Below are 17,830 nucleotides of genomic sequence, written 5' to 3'. Positions count from 1 at the left end.
ACGTCTCGTTCCAGCCAGGCGAAGAGTCATGCCTGTACGCTGGAAGGTGAGAGCGGGCTGCCGTCGTGTCCTCAGCGAGAGGCTTCTCCCCTCTTGCTCAGAAACTTTAAACTAGAACAAGCCCTCGGCTTCCGTTCTTTATCTCTTCTCTCCTCCCCTCGCCTGTACTTGGTATTGGCCGTTGCGTTATTGGTCGTTTCAAGAGAAGCGCCCATTGTCGTCGCTTTAGGGGTTTGTTCCCTCTCCACCAGCAAATAATCCGGGTCGGCGGCTGATGGTTGTCTCGCTGACCCTTCGCCAAGCCCAGCCTAAGTGGGCCCAGGATAGGCAGTGAGCTCTGAGTTAGTTAGCATGTGGTTACCAACGGGAATGAGCTGGCATGGGAAACTAGGATCAGTGGTAAGTCTTAAGGCTGGGTCTCTCCTTATTCACGGTCCTTATTCAGATATTAAAAGCTGTTCGACGACGGGAAACTCCATTGTCTGCTCTGTTTGGGTTCAAATGGAAAGAATTGTAGTATAATAATAAATTAGTCTAATGCCTATAATACATTTAACATCGTTAGTGCCTGCCAGAGGAAAAGGTGGGAATGTTAGGTAAAGGCAAGGTTAGAATCAATTGTACTATTTAGAATAGAAGACGACTATCTTTGCATCTTGGGCGTGATATATTATGGTCTATCCCAGTGTAAATGTTACTGAAATGAATTGGAACAGCCCAAGAATATAGCAGAAAAGCCCTTGGATATTTATGGGATGAGGTGAGTTGAGCTGTGAGAAGTGCTATTTGGATTCTTTGCTTTGAGTTTAGAGAGGTGGTGAATTGAGCATGACATGATGTCCTAAGTTTTTGGAAATAAGGATGACAGTGTAACCATTGTGAGTGGTAAAGATAAAAAATACATAATTCAGTTTGCAGTAGTTCAGACAAAAGCTAATTTACGAAGCCACTGAAGGGTGAAATAAAGAGAAAGCTGAGTGGCTTTTAAGAAAAAGTAGACACATAATTTTCAAGGCATTTGAAATATATATGAATATTAATTTTGTTAACACTTTCACAAGCAATAAAAATTACATGGCACTTGCACATAGCTTATACAAACATTTTGTGCCTTTTAATTTATTTTTTCCTGCTTGTATTGATCTATTTTTATTTGCTCTGCAGTTACAACATGTGTAAAATAGGCAGGTTTCAGATTTATTCTAACACAGTAGAATTTTACCCATGACAGTAGGTGTATAAAACATAGAGGTTGAAGCATACAGATAGTCCTCATTTAGCAATGACAATTGGATCCAGCAACTTTGTTGTTAAGCAGAAAATCATATGACTTCTGACAGACTTATGATGTCATTTCCCATTTGGTCAGTAAGCGAATCAATGTTTAATAACCATCCTAAAATCATACTAATTAAACAAGACATCATGTGACTGTGGTTTGCTTCTCTATTAACTGCATGTTGCAAGCCCTGTTGGGAAACATGCAAAATGGTAATTGAATGACTACAGAATACTAATAGTTATAAATGCATGCTGATTGCGAAGTGCCCAAATGATGATCACATGAATGTGGGATGTGACAGTTGTAAATGCAAAGACTGGCCACAAGGCTGGATCTTTTTAATACTGGTAAAGTAAAACTTGTTAAACAAGGGAATCAGTAAATGAGGGTTATCTGTACTGAATCCAAATACTGTTTCTCAGCCTCATTAGAAGTTCATTCCAACTTTATAAGAAGTGATCTGACATCTAAACAGACCTCTCCAACCCTAATTTCACACTTGGAATAGTCTATTTGAATACTGGAATACAACTGATAGGTTTGGAATGGCTTTGGAATGAAATATTTAAAAGTTGAGACTTTGCAACCTTGAAATACTACTCACCTCTAGAAACAGTCTGTAGTCCTTCAAAAACAGCTTTTTTCAAAAATACCATCCCAGAATTTGGATCTTGGAGATTTGGATTTTAATTTTCTTTAATAGTTCAAGTTATATTCTTTCAGTTTGGTGTACTGTCTTGCAGGGTGGATTTGATTTAAATCGAGTTGATTTAAATCACAATTTAAATCATGATTTAAATCACTAGTAAAAAGGCTTGATTTAAATCAACTCGATTTAAATCATAATTTTTAAAGAGCAACTGTCATCTCTGCTACTCCTTTGACCCACTGTTGACTCACCGATAGTCCCAGTGTTGCAGAATATACAGCCTCATGCTACATAACCAAGCTCCATTTCATGCTGAATAAACTAAATTATTTATGTATCTTGAATAGAAAACTATCTCACGATAGATTTTTACTCCAAAATTTTTTTATTAAAATAAATTCGATAAAAATCAAAAAAATTGATTTAAATAAAAAAAATCCGATTTAAATAAAAAAAATCTGATTTTTTGATTTTTTTTTAAAAATCATTGATTTTTAACCACCCTGCTGTCTTGTAATTATCCTAACCCAGCCCTAAACCTATACAGTTCTTTATAAATACAAAAAGAAAAGTCCATATCTGTGTTATCATTCCATTTGTTTCAATCTTTTATTCAATGGAGATGAATGGTCAGGAGTAGAGCATTAATCCACATTTTTCTTGTGTAACCAATTAAGCATTGAAACCTATTAAATTATGAAAGAAAGGAAAGCCACTTTATATTCTGTATAGAAATACAATATTCCCTCCCTCCCTCTGTTTAATACAGTTTTGCTCACTATTAACTTTTATTCTCTTGTAAGTAGTAAAATATTATTTAAAGAATAGTAATATGGAATATTAAACCACCTATGAAAAAGATCTCGTGAAGTATTCTTAAAAATTATGGATTGTTAATTAAAGAGCATAATGTTATATCTGAATTTGTGAATTATAAAACCTGAGCTTTATCATTGGCTTCCAATATAGGAAATTTGAGAGCAGTTAATTGTTAAGTAAAAGAGAGGGAAAGTAAGAAAATAATAAGGAAAACCAAATAGGAGACTGGCTTGTTCATTGCCCAGATATCTTGTATAGTATTTCATAAAAGAGTACCTAACTATTAGATGTGGAATGAAACACTTCTAATGGTCTCTCTTTATTAATATGTGGAATCCTGCAGATGAAATTACCTATTATGTGCAAAAAATACTTCATGACATGAAAATATTTTTTGCTCAGTAGTTGAACAGAATTTCAAACTGCTTTTAAAATTAAGTTTAAGTCTTGGAAAAAATTAACCAGCTTCAGTCTATTTCCACAATGAGGTTAATGTCACCTTATAAACTGGACAAAATATATACCATATTTACAGTTGGTAACCTCACTGTGAAGTTTAAGTTATAAGTGCAGCATTATGTTATTAAGAGTAATATTCCCATCTGTAAGCAAATTGCTACACTTGCAAAGACAGGGCTTTTGACAGATAATGTGCCATATAGAACATTATATGTGATGATGTAGATCGATTTTTTGTTCTAATATGTATTATAGCCCTTAATTATTAAATAATAACTTATCTAATGTTTATAATACCCTTTAATTGTAAATTAACAGAACAGTTATAACAAAAGCACTTACCCATCCAGAATCTTTAAAGAAAGCTAGTTGCTTTAAAAAAATCTCAACATATGATTGTTTTATCAACCCTTTGAAATAACAGCAGCCCCAGACAAAGTGACTTATGACCTGTACTTTGCATTTATGACCATCTCTCTACTTCTATTGTCTTATGATTGCAACTTGAACACTTAGCAACAGGATTTCATTTATGATCAATTTCAGCATCCTGCAATCATTGTCACAATTTGCAACCATTTTTTGCCAATTTTTGGCAAAAATGACCACGGGGGTAACTGGATTTGATTAATGATGACATGATTCACTTAATAACCTTGATGATTCGCTTAATGATTATGTAATATTGTCCTAAAATCAGGTCAACTCAACTTATGACTAGTGACAATGACAGAAATTATGGTCCCAATTGTGATTGTAAATCAAGGAGTACCTATATAATTTCAAACATGATGTGAAGTTAGATTCTGATGGTTAAATTATCTGAAGTAGAAATTTAATAAGTTTTGTTTCCTTTCTACAAGGCATTTCCTATTAATATTAAAGTAAATTTTACTATCTGAAGGAACTGCATATACATAATAAAATACTTAAGGAAATAAGATAGGCATATTACAAATGTGAATGTAACCACGTTTATGCAAAAGTGTATTCAGGTAGAATCAAATCATATAAATAGGAAAGCTTGTTGGCGAAATCTTTTGTCTTTATTTTTTACTGTTATGAAAGATTATTTGACCTTTGATATAAATTAAAAATGCTTACATCAATTCTGCCAGGTTGTGACTTAATGAGTTTGGAAGAAATAAGGCATAAAATTACTATTTCACATTTTATATTATTGTAGGGTTTAAGTGAGTACAAAAGAAATTTCAAATGGAAGCCATCAGAACAGCCTAGACTCTGCAGTTCTACACATGAACAAAAGTGCCGATGGGCTGGCCTTCGATCAGATGAGTTTGGTAAGACAAATTAAATACTTTGTGATGTATTTCTTGTATAAGAAACACTTGTAATAGTTACTGTTTTCTACATACTAATTATCTAGATTTCATAAAATAAATTTTATCATGCAGTGGGGTAAACACAGTTTCATAGTTTGGATTCATGATACCATTAAATACCATTAGATACCATTAAACCACAACAATGTTAGATACTAAATTAACTTGGTTAAGACTGAAAGAGAATATACTTAGATATTTGGTCAAAATAGTTAATTATTATTCATTGTTTGATGTGTATTTGGCAATGAAAAGTAAGACTGAAGGTTAATATACTACTAGGTGTTATCCAAACTAAAAGAAGCATTTCTTTGATGAAATGTTTATTTATATATTTTTTTCTTCTGCAAAAGAAATAGAGTGGTGCTCGTGTTCTTTTTCAGAATTTTCAGAGTATTTGATATTACATGTATTACAGGGATCACAAGAGAACCAAATTTTATTTCCAAGAGAAGAGTGCCTTATTATGACACGCAAATTTCAAAATCTTTTCAATGGAATGGAGGTAATGGCTTGGAGAAAGATGTGTTATCAGAATTGGAAGTCAGTGAGCCAGTCAAATTGCACAAAACCGACAGCAAGGATGTTGAACTGAATAAGGACTCAATTGAGACATCGGATTCACCTAGGCTTCCTGAAAAACTGCATCTCAACTCTGCAGGATCTGGACCTGAATCAACTGAAGCACTTAAAAAAAGCAAGAAGTCAGTGCCCCAAACTCCAGTGCATGAAAATAAAATATTAGCATCTACCAAAAAAGAATTAGGAAAAACAGATCATGGGGTAGGAAGTACAAAAAAAAGTTTGATTTGATGTTGTGAGTTAAAGCTCAGAAATAATTTATTGTAACTTTATTAATATGGACAATACAAACTTCCCTGCCTGGGTGCATTCCATATTCTTGAATTTTAATTTGCAGAATTTTCCACAATGGAAAATTGCTAGAATGGCAATTGCTGAAAGTTCTGGAAATCAGAGTCTACATATCTGAATAATGCTCAGTTTAGGAAAAGTAATCATTACGCTAGGAGAGGTGCAAGAATCTTTGGATTCTAAGAAAGGATAGAGCAAACAATCCCCTTGAGGGCTTGGAAAAAGAAGGGAATAATGTTTACAGAAAGAGGGTCAATATAAAAAATACGAGATTAAAGAATTATAAATAACATAAAAGAAAATTCAAGGAAGAAATATGAAGAAAATTGTAATGTCCTGCAATTTTTTACTAAGAATTTAATCATACAGATTTAATAGATTTTCCCTAAACTCCTGTATAAGTAATATAAATTAGCCAAAAGGAAAAACATAATAGAAAAGAAGCAGTCAAGAAAGCTAATGTCGACACAATGTTAAAATAATTGTTTACAGGTAGTCCTCAACTTATGACCACAGTTGACCCCAAAATGTATGTTTCTAAGTGAGAAATTTGTTAAGTGAGTTTTGCCCCATTTTACGACTTTTCTTGCCATTTGTTAAGTGAATCACTGCAGTTGTTAAGTTAGTAATACAGTTGTTAGGTTAGTAACACAGTTGTTAAGTGAATTTGGCTTCCCCATTGACTTGGCTTGTCAGAAGGTTGCAAAAGGTAATCACATGATTCCAGGACACTGCAAACGTCATAAATGTGAGTCGGTTGACAAGCATCCGAATGTAAATCATGTGACCATGGGAAAGCTGTAACAGTCATAAATATGAAAAATGGTCATAGGTAACTTTTTTAATGCCATTGTAACTTTGTACAGTCACTAAACGAACTGTTGTAAGTCAAGGATTACCTGTACAGGCATATTGTTTCATTATTCAAGTAAATAAATTGCCACTGACTTTATATGAGAGCCTAAATATTCCCAATGCTTCTGTCATGTTAAATCAAAGGCAGTTTTAACCAGTAATGGTAACAGGAACAGGGTTTAAATGTAAAAAGTATGTTTCCATGTTTGTGTATAAGCAAGCTTGTAGAATGTCATAACATACTTTTCTTATCAGCATAGTCCATCTTAGTATTAATGATGATAAAAACTTCTGATACTAGACCACAAAAAGATATGACATTCTGAATATATTATTAATATCGGTTGTCAGCTCAACAGAGTTCTACAGAGGAGAGCAGGCATGAATATTTCACGATCAAGAAGCTTCCCTAGAAGTTCTGAGTATCAAAGAGAGTTTGTTTGGAAAACCCCACAGAAGCTTTCTCCAGTCCTTGCAGCAGATCAGGTAACTAAATATTTTAAGAAGTGTTTTCATTTTTGAAAAGTTTTGCACAACTTTATAAATCTTAATTTGAAAATAAGGCTTTTTCCAGAGTTCCTTTGTAGATAGACTAAAGTCTTAATAAAATAATTTTGTGATTCTTGTTCAGTGCAGATTTACTATGCAGGAAAATATCTTCATTGGGGCTTTTTTCAGTTATTGTTTTGTTGTATTGCGTTTTTGATGTATTACATTGCATGTGAAATGCTCCATTTTGTTCCAAATACTGTATAATTGATTTTATTAGCTGACTTCTCAGGTATATACAGTTGTATTTTGAGTAGTATTGCCTGTAACTAAATGGCTGGATCGTTCCCTATCAACTGATTAAGACTTTTCTGCTGTGCAGTAATGTAGTAGAGATTAAACATCACTAAGTCTCTTTAATTTCAGTGGCAAAGTTACTTAGCTTTATAAAAAAAAATAATGTATTTTATAAACCAAAGTTTATTCACAGATCAAGTCAATCCATTCCTCCATTTAAGTCTCCTGTTATTATTCCTGAAACTGAATATGAAAGGAATTTCAAACCTTCACCCCCTGTAAAACAACTGAAACAATGCTTTCTGGAAGAGAGTGAATGTCCTAGATCTGAATCAGTAGAAGTCTCCTCTGGAGAAAAGGTATTATACTTGATTTATTATCTATTAAAGCATTATGCTTTAAAAGATAATAAATTAAAAAGCATTATGCTTTTCAATTAGCAATTTCTATACTTAGAATGTCTAATTTGGTTGATTGATTTCATGTTCTTGTCCTGGTGATTGCAATATATAAAGAAGTGATGCATATTTTAAAAGTTTTTTAAAAAATATCACATAGATTTTTTTTTAAGTTCTTGATATTTTTTTGGTCTTATTCATTCATTAAAATGTTAAATATTAATTCAAACATTTCAAAATATATTTAAATATATTCAAAATATATATAAATTAATCTTCATTCCATCAAGTCAAAATTAAAAGCATGGTATGAAAAATATTTACAGATAATGATAGATGATTTGGCATGAATATATGAATAAAAACACTCAAATTTGTTAGATCTAGAATATTGGGAATAATATCTTAAGTAACCTAAAAGGCAATGAAGTAAATAAAAATGTGAGTAAGTGTGAAAAACAGTCACTTTTTTCAGTGCCATTGTAACATTGAATGGTCACTAAACAAGTGTTGTAATATGAAAAACATGTGCTTAATGATTTCTATTTATGTCTATTTATTTCTACTCCTATTTCCTGATCATATTTCATTTCAATCAAATGAATATACATTTTCCCAGCAGCATAGTATATTCAAATTATTTCTGACAATTATTGAGTTTCTGAAGTTCACGAATATCATACTAAGAACTATAATCAGTAAGTGTTCTATTGGAAACATTTTAAAATATTTATATACTTCATAAAATTAAGATTAATCATTGCATTTAGAAGTTAGATGTTTAATAAATATAGTTATATATTTTAATGTTATAATTTATACAATCAACAATAAAATATATTTTTTAAAAAATTTAGAATGAAAAAAATAAAACCACTTCAAAGACACCAGAAGATTCAAATCAAAATGAATTAGAAACAAAGCAGAAAGAAGAAAAACAAAACCAGAAGTTGCTGTGTTCACATAGACATTCTAAGTAAGCATATCAAAATATAAAATGCCTTGAATTCTCTTTTAACTACACATAGTTATTTAAATATAGTCAACTTTGAAAATGAATAGAAGGAATGTTTTGTTATGTTTCCCTTCTTCCTTGTGTTTAAGAAATAGGGATTGCTTAATGTCCCCATATGAACCCATGGAGGATTTGGAGATTTCCTGATTCGTCTCTTAGTTTATCTCTCTTTAAGTTTATTCTGTTCAGTGACTTCTAAAATAAAAACCCAGTTTAATGTAGTGGTTCTGGTGTTGGCCAAAAATCTGGTTTTCTTGAGACCTTTATATCTCTCTTGAAAAATTAATTTTTGTCAAAGACACACTCTTCCCACACAAATGTTTGCTGAATTTCTATTTTATTCTCTGTATTACTTTGATATTTAGCATTCTTATTTCCCTACACAATTACAAAGTAATATTTAATTCTTCTTACTTTCAACTATGTTTTTCTAGGAAAATGAATACAGAATATAGATCAAAATTCTTGTCTCCTAGTCAGTACATCTATAAACAAGGAGCCTGGGTCCATGTCAGAAAAAATATACCTTATCAAGTGAGTATATGATTATTTCCAAGGAATTCATTTGAAAGTTTTGATATTGCTTCATCTTTTGAAAGTTGTCCTTTTAATACATGGTATTGTATATTTTATAAATAGTATTATATGGCAGAAAAATGTAGAATAAAATGTTATTACTGAACATGGTAGAACTTAAGTATTGCATTTAATCAGCTGCTATTTTGGATCTCTGCTCTTGTTTCTCAGAAATGGCTTTCTTTGTGCACCCACTCTTTCAATAATTTGTTTTCTACTATAATTATATCTCCCTCATTTGATTTGAAGTCTAATGTTACAAGGTAACTCTTTTCACTAAATTTTGATTGGTAAATGTGCTTTTGTAATTTTGTTGATTTTATTTTACTTTTCATGTATCTGCATAGAGAACAATCACTGAATAGGCAATTTTGTTTTCAAATATTTGTCCATTAAAAGTTACAGAGGGTTTCCTGAATTAGTTCGAACTGGATTTCTGTAATCAAGAAGACTAAAATAGAGATTAGTTTCATGTGTTACATCTCTTTAATCATTTTTTATGTGCCTAAACTTTGGCATTCTGCTTTGTTATTGGATAGAGGAAATAATTAGCTTTTAGAGCAATCTGAATAAAACTACTGTCTCTTGCAAGTTCTCTGAAATTTTTCTCATCAACTGGTTTATTGATGGGGTTTGTATTTATGAAAAAAAGATAATTTTGATCTAAAAAGAAGACAAGATAATAAATATTTAAACAGAAAGATCCTATGTGATGCTGATATTTTCAAACCTGTCATCCCAGAGTTAATTATTTCAGCTGAACAATTTCCGAAGATCTCCCCTTATATAAAAACTATACTACAAAAAGGGCATTATCGGATATAAAATAAATTCACATTAATTGAATATTAAGAATTAATTAAGGAGAGAAAAATCTGCTATCTAGGATTGAACTCTAAACCATCAGAGTGAGAGGTGAGCGTATTCACCAACAGGCCATCACACCGCTCTCTCTTTTTCCACTAAAAAAAAGTGAGCGGAAGAAATAAGCGGACAGTGAAATAACTGGACAGTAAAGACAGTAAAGAACAGAATGATAATTAACAGCCCTCAGAATTCAAGCTTTCTAGCAGGTTCTATAGCAGTGTGCATTTGTTGCTTGTTCCCAGTGTTCAAGACTTTCTAACCTTTTCAATAAATAAAAGATAATTTCTTCTCCCACCATAAATAATAATCTTATTTAATTATTGATAATTAATCTTCATTTTGACTTAATAACATTTAATGTAAAATCCATAAAATGATATAGAAAATTGGTAGGAGACACTAAATACTTTAATGCTATGCAACTAATCTTAATATTGCTGCTGTCCTGTTTTTGATGCTCTTGGGACATCTGTTGGTTTCTGTTTCTGTTACATACTGTACTGGCTGCAATTTTTTAAAAATGAGAAATGCTGTCATCACATTTTGAGGAGAACCATGTAAAGGAAACCACCATCGGCAGCTTCTAAAACAGCTGTCTGAATTTTGCAAAGGTTGGGGCTTATTTAATCATTTAAAAAGAAGTGCTTTATTTGTACTCCTAGGTATTGTGAAACAATTTGATGAAACAGTTATGCTAGGTTATAAAATAATACAAGTGGTATGGCCTGTTGTGAAACAACCACCACTGAAGCTAATTTAAACTCCCTCACAAATCACAAAGAACCACAGAACAAAATCCAGAAAACTTCAATTTCTCCTACCTTGGCTAAAGTCAGCATTCCCTAGTAAAAATTAGATTTAGGGAACAGTAACAAAGGAGCTACTGTTTATTTAATTTGGTAGACTGATGTAAAAATGGAGATTAGTTTTTGCTGTTCATTATCAGTTCAGAAAATGTACTATGCATCATTTTACAATTGTCAAGTATTTATTCAATCTAGTGGATTGGAGTAATACTATTCATTTGATATGCTTTATTTTTAAGGAAGTTAAATTACACTTCTGTAGTATGAACTCTAGGAGGCAGGAGAATAACAGTCATAGCAGAATGAAGAAATCATTTTAATTTTTGAAGTAAATTTGTAATATTAATACAAAATTAGTAAATAAATATTGTTTATTTTTGTATTCCTCTCCTCAGGGTTCTCAAAACACCCTAAATACCATGTGGTATGTGGAGGTTGGTCATGTCTAAGTTTTTCATGTTTGGGGAAATTATAAAATTTATGAATCATAAAAAAACTATTGTTATATTAAGCATATGTATAGTTGGAGTCCTTTTGATGCTTGCTGAGTAATTTACTGATCCGTGATCTTTGGCATGACTGCTTAAAAGAAGCATTTTTAAAAATATATTTTCCTTCGATATTTGTGCTGCAATGTTTGTGCATTGTCTGTGACATGCTGTTTTGTGCTTTTGGTGGCTGTTAATTAGCCAACAAAGTTGACAAAAAAACCCTTCCATCAATAACAGTGTGAAATCTTCATATCCAGGTGAAAGAACTTCGAGAGAAAGCAGAAGCTTATAAGCAGAGGATACAAGGAACCCACTTTTCCAGAGATCATTTAAATCAAATCCTGTCAGATAGCAATAGACTGTGGGATTTGTCCTCTGAATCCACTGTGGAAGAAACCATGAGCAACAATATCAGAGCACTTGACTTAGCAGGGTAGGAAATTAGACATGGGAGAAGGTTGTGTTTTTAGAAGTGTGATATTTTGGGATAGAAAATTAAACAGGGCTGGGCCTGGTTAATATTTAGTTGGAAAACATCCAGGCAATCCCTTAGCTATAGGCTAGACTGGAATTTTTTTTAAAAAGTATCTTGAAAGAAAGTGATGTATATCAATCATTTACTGCATGAATATATCCATGAAATTATTAAGAATCAGGCTACATCCAAAAACATTTTAACCACAATATGAGCATATTATTGAATATTTTTGACTTTTGCACATTTTTTCACAAGTAAATTTGATTAAGAATATGTAAAATAGATAAGGTCCTTGAACACTGTATTTATGTGTGCATTTACATGTACAGTATGTGTACAGAGAATTCAAAGAGATTTTAGATACTAACAAAGATTGTCAAGCACAGTAACTGTTTCCCCCTTTTCCTTTATTTAGCAAATTGCTAGCATATATTACAAAACTCCTTTGAAAATCTATTCTTGATTTTCAGTTCAAGCCTCTACTGTCACAGAGAGCTACCGATAGTTGTATAGTTCTTAGGTCGTCCTCATTTGGCTTGCTTTATTACTAAATTTGCAGATGAGTATAATTAAAACATAAATGTATTTAAGTTGATACAACTGTCATTAGTCATATCATTGAAGAAGTCCCAAATATTTCTTACAATATATAAATGGCTACTAAATCTTACATTTAATAAATTGTTATTCCTTATTTAGGATCCCTGAAAACAAACTATCTTCAGGTCCTAAAATATTGGCACAACCTGCGCAGCAAAATAGCACTGGGAATTTAGGTGTATCAGATGCTCTTACTATTCCTGTCAAGCGGCGTCTAGTTTGGGATGAATCACATGATGATGAGCAACAAGAAAATCTGTCGCCTATATTAGGAGAATGCAAAGAAGAAGAAAATAAGCAAGAAATTGGTGAAGTTAAAGAAGTGGAAAAAAATGACAAGGATGCCAGTATAAACAATCAGCAAAAGTAAATACCTGAAATATTATTTTTCCTGTTTGGAGTTATGGGGCTATGGACCTGGGGGGGGTCCAGATAGCTACTGAGCGGGGTGACAGGCTGATTGGCTGAAGCAGAGGGGTCAGGAAAGAAAATTTATCCGGGGAGCAGGAGGATAACAAGAAGGGCAATATAATTGAAATAATGAGTGGGAGGGGCAGGTATGACGGGCGCAGGGGACCATATCATGTGCCGGGGGTGCGCATACGCTGTTTACGAGCAATTGCGCACTCCGGTCCCCAATGCGCGCCTCATGGCCTGGGTTGTGCAGAGTCTCAGGCCCAGGGTCCACGGCTGATGTTATGTAATGCCAGGTCGGTTGTCAATAAAGCCCCCCTCATCTGTGATCTTATTTTGGAGGGGGGTGCAGACCTGGCAGGTATTACGGAGACCTGGTTGGGCCAAGAGGGGGGGGGTCCCCCTCGTTGAAATGTGCCCACCAGGTTTTCGTGCATTTCATCAGCCAAGGGCCCAGGGGAGGGGTGGGGGAGTGGCGGTGATTATTAGGGAGAGTCTTTGTCCGAGGGAGACCACTGTTCCTCAGATAGCCGGATGTGAGTCCCTCTTTGTGAAGTGGGGCCGTGGGGTGCAGATGGGTTTGCTGACTGCGTACCTGGCTCCCTGCCACGTGGCAGCGACCCTACCCGAGCTACTCGACGTCATCGCCGGGGTGGCGGTGGATACCCCCAGACTTGTTGTCATGGGGGATTTCAACCTTCCATCCGCGGGTGAGACGTCAGAGGTGGCTCGGGAATTCATGGCTTCCATGACGGCCATGGACCTGACCCAGTTAGTTCAAGTCCCCACTCATATAGGAGGACACACTCTGGACTTGATTTTCATCTCTGGTCAGTGGTTGAATGATCTTGGTAGAGGGGACTTAGACATTAAACCCTTGTCATGGACAGATCATTCGCTCCTTCACTTGGACTTTCCTACCACTTCCCCCTGCCGCAGGGAGACGGAACCGACTAAATGGTTCCGTCCCAGGCGCCTGATGGATCCTGAAAGGTTCCTGACGGAGCTTGGGCCATTTCCTGAGACTCTGACACACGACTCGACTGAAGAGCTGGTGGCCGCCAGGGAGAGTGCGGCCGCCGGAGCTTTGGATCGTGTCGTGCCTTTGCGGCCTCTGACCCGATGCCAATCTCAATTGGCTCCTTGGTTCTCTGAGGAGCTGAGAGAGATGAAGCGTCGGAAAAGACGCCTAGAGAGCATTTGGAGGACTAGTCATTCTGATTCCGACCGGACACAGGTGAGGTCTTATATCAAGACCTACCTAGTGGCGATAAAAGCGGCAAAATCTAACCATTTTTCCGCTCTTATCGCATCTGCAGAGAACCGCCCAGCCTCCCTGTTTAGGGTGACCCACTCCCTTCTTCGGGGGGGAGTGCGGGAGGATCCCTTGCAGGGTCGAGCTGAGGATTTTGTGCAATTCCTGCACGATAAAGTCGCTCGGATTCGGGAAGACTTGGACTCCGACTGGGTGAGTCCGGGGGAGGAGACGAGGGTAGGTCTTGAGAATATTATCTGGGAGGAGTTTGATCCTGTGGCTCCCGAGGATGTGGACAGGGTTCTGGGTAGGATTAGTGCCGCCACATGTTTATTGGACCCGTGTCCCTCCTGGTTGGTACTGGCCTCCCGGGAAGTTACACGAGGCTGGCTCCAGGGGATTATAACTGCTTCTCTGAGTGAGGATGCCTTTCCCGCCGCCTTGAAAGAGGCGGTGGTGAGGCCCCTCCTCAAGAAGCCTTCCCTGGACCCGGCTGAATTAGTTAACTATCGTCCGGTCTCCAACCTTCGTTTTGTGGCGAAGGTTGTTGAGAGTGTGGTGGCACGACAACTGCCCAGGCACCTGGATGAAGCTAGCTATCTAGACCCGTACCAGTCGGGCTTCAGGCAGGGGCACAGCACAGAAACGGCATTGGTCGCGTTGGTGGATGATCTCTGGAGGGCCCGGGACAGGGGCTGCTCCTCTGTCCTAGTCCTATTAGATCTCTCAGCGGCTTTTGATACCATCGACCATGGTATCATGCTGCAGCGGTTGAAGGGGTTAGGAGTAGGGGGCACCGTTTTGCGGTGGTTCTCTTCCTCTCCGGCCGCTCGCAGTTCGTGTTGGCAGGGGGACAGAGGTCGACCTCGAGGCATCTCGCATGGGGAGTGCCACAAGGGTCGGTCCTCTCGCCTCTTCTGTTCAACATTACGTAAGATTACAACATTCAACATTACGTAAGATTAGAAATAACAAAGAAATTAAAGGGCTAAAAATTAGAAAAGAGATCTATAAAACGCAAGCCTTTGTGGATGACGTGGCACTAATACTAGAAGACCCATTAACATCTGGACAAAAAGTATTAGAGGAATTGGGTAAATATGGCGAGGTGGCTGGCTTTAAATTGAACAAACCTAAAACCAAAATACTAACTAAGAATGTAACTGAGGCGCAGAAGAAAGAGATAGAAGGAACTTTGGGCCTACAGGTTGTCCCAAAAATAAAATACTTAGGAATTTGGCTAACCAAAAGGTGTTCATCTCTAAGAGAAGATAATTATACTCCATTAATTAATAAATTAAAACAAGATTTGGATAGATGGAAAAAGATTAAATTGTCACTTATAGGCAAAATTGCGGCAATCAAGATGAACATCCTCCCCAAGATCCTATTTTTATACCAAAACTTACCAGTGATTTTAGAGAAAATTTTTTTCCTAGAATTAAATAAGATCACTAGGGATTTCGTTTGGGAGGGAAAAAAATCGAGGATTTCACTCAAAATCTTACAGGAAAAAAGGAACGTGGGAGGATTTGGACTCCCGAATTGGGAAATGTATTATAGAGCAGCAAAGCTGATATGTTTTATGTTTTATGTTTTTGTTTTATTTGATTTGTATACCGCCCTACTCCCGAAGGACTCAGGGCGGTGAACAGCCAGACAATAAAATAACATAGATACAAAAAATTTAAAAACCAGATAAAATCAGATTAAATCATTTTGGCCCAGACAAATTAAAACACCCCAATAATTTAAAAACAAATTAAAATTTACATATTTAAAAAAGGGAAGAGATTAGGCCAAGCCCGCCTGATGGAATAAAAAGGTCTTCACAGCGCGGCGGAAGGTGCGCAGATCCAGGATCCTCCGTATCTCTGGGGGGAGCCCATTCCAGATGGTAGGTGCCCCCACAGAGAAGGCTCTCCCCCTAGGGGTCGCCAGCCGACATTGTTTGGCTGACGGCACCCGGAGGAGTCCCTCTCTATGAGAGCGTACTGGTCGGTGGGAGGCTATTGGTGGTAGTAGGCGGTCCCGTAAATAACCAGGCCCTAAGCCATGGAGCGTTTTAAAGGTGGTAACCAAAACCTTGAAGCGCACCCGGAAGACCACCGGGAGCCAGTGCAGCTCGCGCAGGAGAGGTGTTACATGGGAGCGCCATGTCGCTCCCATTACCACCCGCGCGGCCGCACTCTGCGCCAGTTGGAGCCTCCGGGTGCTCCTCAAGGGGAGCCCCATGTAGAGAGCATTACAATAGTCCAGGCGGGAGGTGACGAGGGCATGAGTGACCGTGCGTAACGAGTCCCGATCCAGAAAGGGACGCAACTGGCGAATCAGGCGAACCTGATGAAAAATCCTCCCGGTCATGGCCGTCAAGTGCTCTTCTAAAGACAGCCATGAATCCAGGAGGACGCCCAAGTTGCGAGCCCTCTCCGTGGGGGCCAATGATTCGCCCCCAATAGTCAGTGATGGCATCAACTGACTATATCGGGACGTCGGAAACCACAGCCACTCGGTCTTGGATGGGTTGAGCCTGAGCCTGTTCCTCCCCATCCAGATCCGTACGGCCTCCAGGCACCGGGACATCACTTCAAGGGCATCGTTGGGGTGATCCGGGGTGGAGATGTACAGCTGGGTGTCGTCAGCGTATGGTACTCCACCCCGAAACCACGGATGATCTCACCCAGCGGCTTCACATAAATGTTGAACAGGAGAGGCGAGAGGACCGACCCTTGCGGCACCCCACATATGAGGGGCCTCGGGGTTGACCTCTGTCCCCCTGTCAACACAGACTGCGACCGGTCAGAGAGAAAGGAGGAGAACCACCGCAACACAGTGCCTCCCACCCCTAACTCTTCCAACCGGTGCAGCATGATACCATGGTCGATGGTATCAAAAGCCGCTGAGAGATCTAACAGGACCACGACAGAGGAGCACCCCCTGTCCCGAGCCCTCCAGAGATCATCAACCAACGCGACCAATGCCGTTTCCGTGCTGTACCCTGGCCTGAAGCCCGACTGGAACGGATCCAGATACGTCGTTTCATCCAGGTGCTGGGGGAGCTGTTGCGCAACCACACTCTCAACAACCTTCGCCACAAAACGAAGGTTGGAGACCGGACGATAATTTACCAACATTGCCGGGTCCAGGGAAGGCTTCTTGAGGAGAGGCCTCACTACCGCCTCTTTCAAGGCGGCAGGAAAGACACCCTCACCCAACGAAGCATTTATAATCCCCTGGAACCAGCCTCGTGTCACCTCCCGAGAAGCCAGCACTAACCAGGAGGGACACGGGTCCAATAAACAAGTGGTCGCGTTCAGTCTACCCAGAATCCTGTCCACGTCCTCAGGGGTCACAGGATCAAACTCATCCCAGATAACATTCTCAAGACCTGCCCCCGTCCCTCCCCCTGAGACTACCCAGTCGGAGTCCAGATCTTCCCGAATCTGAGTGATTTTGTCATACAGATACTGAACAAAATCCTCAGCTCTACCCTCCAAGGGGTCCTCCCGCGCTTCCTGGTGGAGCAGGGAGCGGGTCACCCTAAACAGGGCGGCCGGGCGATTATCTGATGATGCAATAAGAGCAGCAAAATAGCTACATTTCGCTGCTTTTATCGCCACTAGGTAATTCCTAATATGAGATCTTACCAGTGTCCGGTCAGATTCAGAAAGACTGGCCCTCCAACTGCTCTCTAGGCGTCTTTTCCAGCGCTTCAACTCCCTCAGCTCCTCAGTGAACTTATATGGATAAGGGAATGGATCACTTTGGAGAATAAGAGAATCCTAATGTTAGAAGGCCATGATTTACAGAGAGGGTGGCATGCGTATTTATGGGACAAAGATAAGAAAAAGAAAACCTACTTCC

General features: G+C 37.8%; 1 protein-coding gene across 1 annotated transcript in view; it reads left to right on the top strand.

Moving 5' to 3' along the window:
* The first annotated feature begins 241 nt into the window (after nucleotides 1-241).
* MDM1 (Mdm1 nuclear protein) overlaps nucleotides 242-17,830 on the top strand; it is a 40,917-nt gene continuing 23,328 nt past the window's right edge. Inside the window, exons 1-10 of the mRNA XM_070946736.1 lie at nucleotides 242-399; nucleotides 4,396-4,510; nucleotides 4,971-5,335; nucleotides 6,632-6,766; nucleotides 7,249-7,425; nucleotides 8,322-8,440; nucleotides 8,914-9,013; nucleotides 11,124-11,162; nucleotides 11,477-11,652; nucleotides 12,397-12,663. Coding sequence (XP_070802837.1) covers nucleotides 352-399; nucleotides 4,396-4,510; nucleotides 4,971-5,335; nucleotides 6,632-6,766; nucleotides 7,249-7,425; nucleotides 8,322-8,440; nucleotides 8,914-9,013; nucleotides 11,124-11,162; nucleotides 11,477-11,652; nucleotides 12,397-12,663 — 1,541 coding nt within the window. The 5' untranslated portion in view covers nucleotides 242-351. The remainder of the gene's footprint in view (nucleotides 400-4,395; nucleotides 4,511-4,970; nucleotides 5,336-6,631; nucleotides 6,767-7,248; nucleotides 7,426-8,321; nucleotides 8,441-8,913; nucleotides 9,014-11,123; nucleotides 11,163-11,476; nucleotides 11,653-12,396; nucleotides 12,664-17,830) is intronic.

The sequence above is a fragment of the Pituophis catenifer genome, unplaced genomic scaffold (genome assembly GCF_029215685.1).
Source record: "Pituophis catenifer annectens isolate HBS135680 unplaced genomic scaffold, rPitCat1.0.hap2 SCAF_7, whole genome shotgun sequence".
Taxonomy (NCBI): domain Eukaryota; kingdom Metazoa; phylum Chordata; class Lepidosauria; order Squamata; family Colubridae; genus Pituophis; species Pituophis catenifer.
The sequence above is the reverse complement of the archived record's forward strand: the minus strand, read 5'-3'. Positions and strand labels throughout refer to the sequence as shown.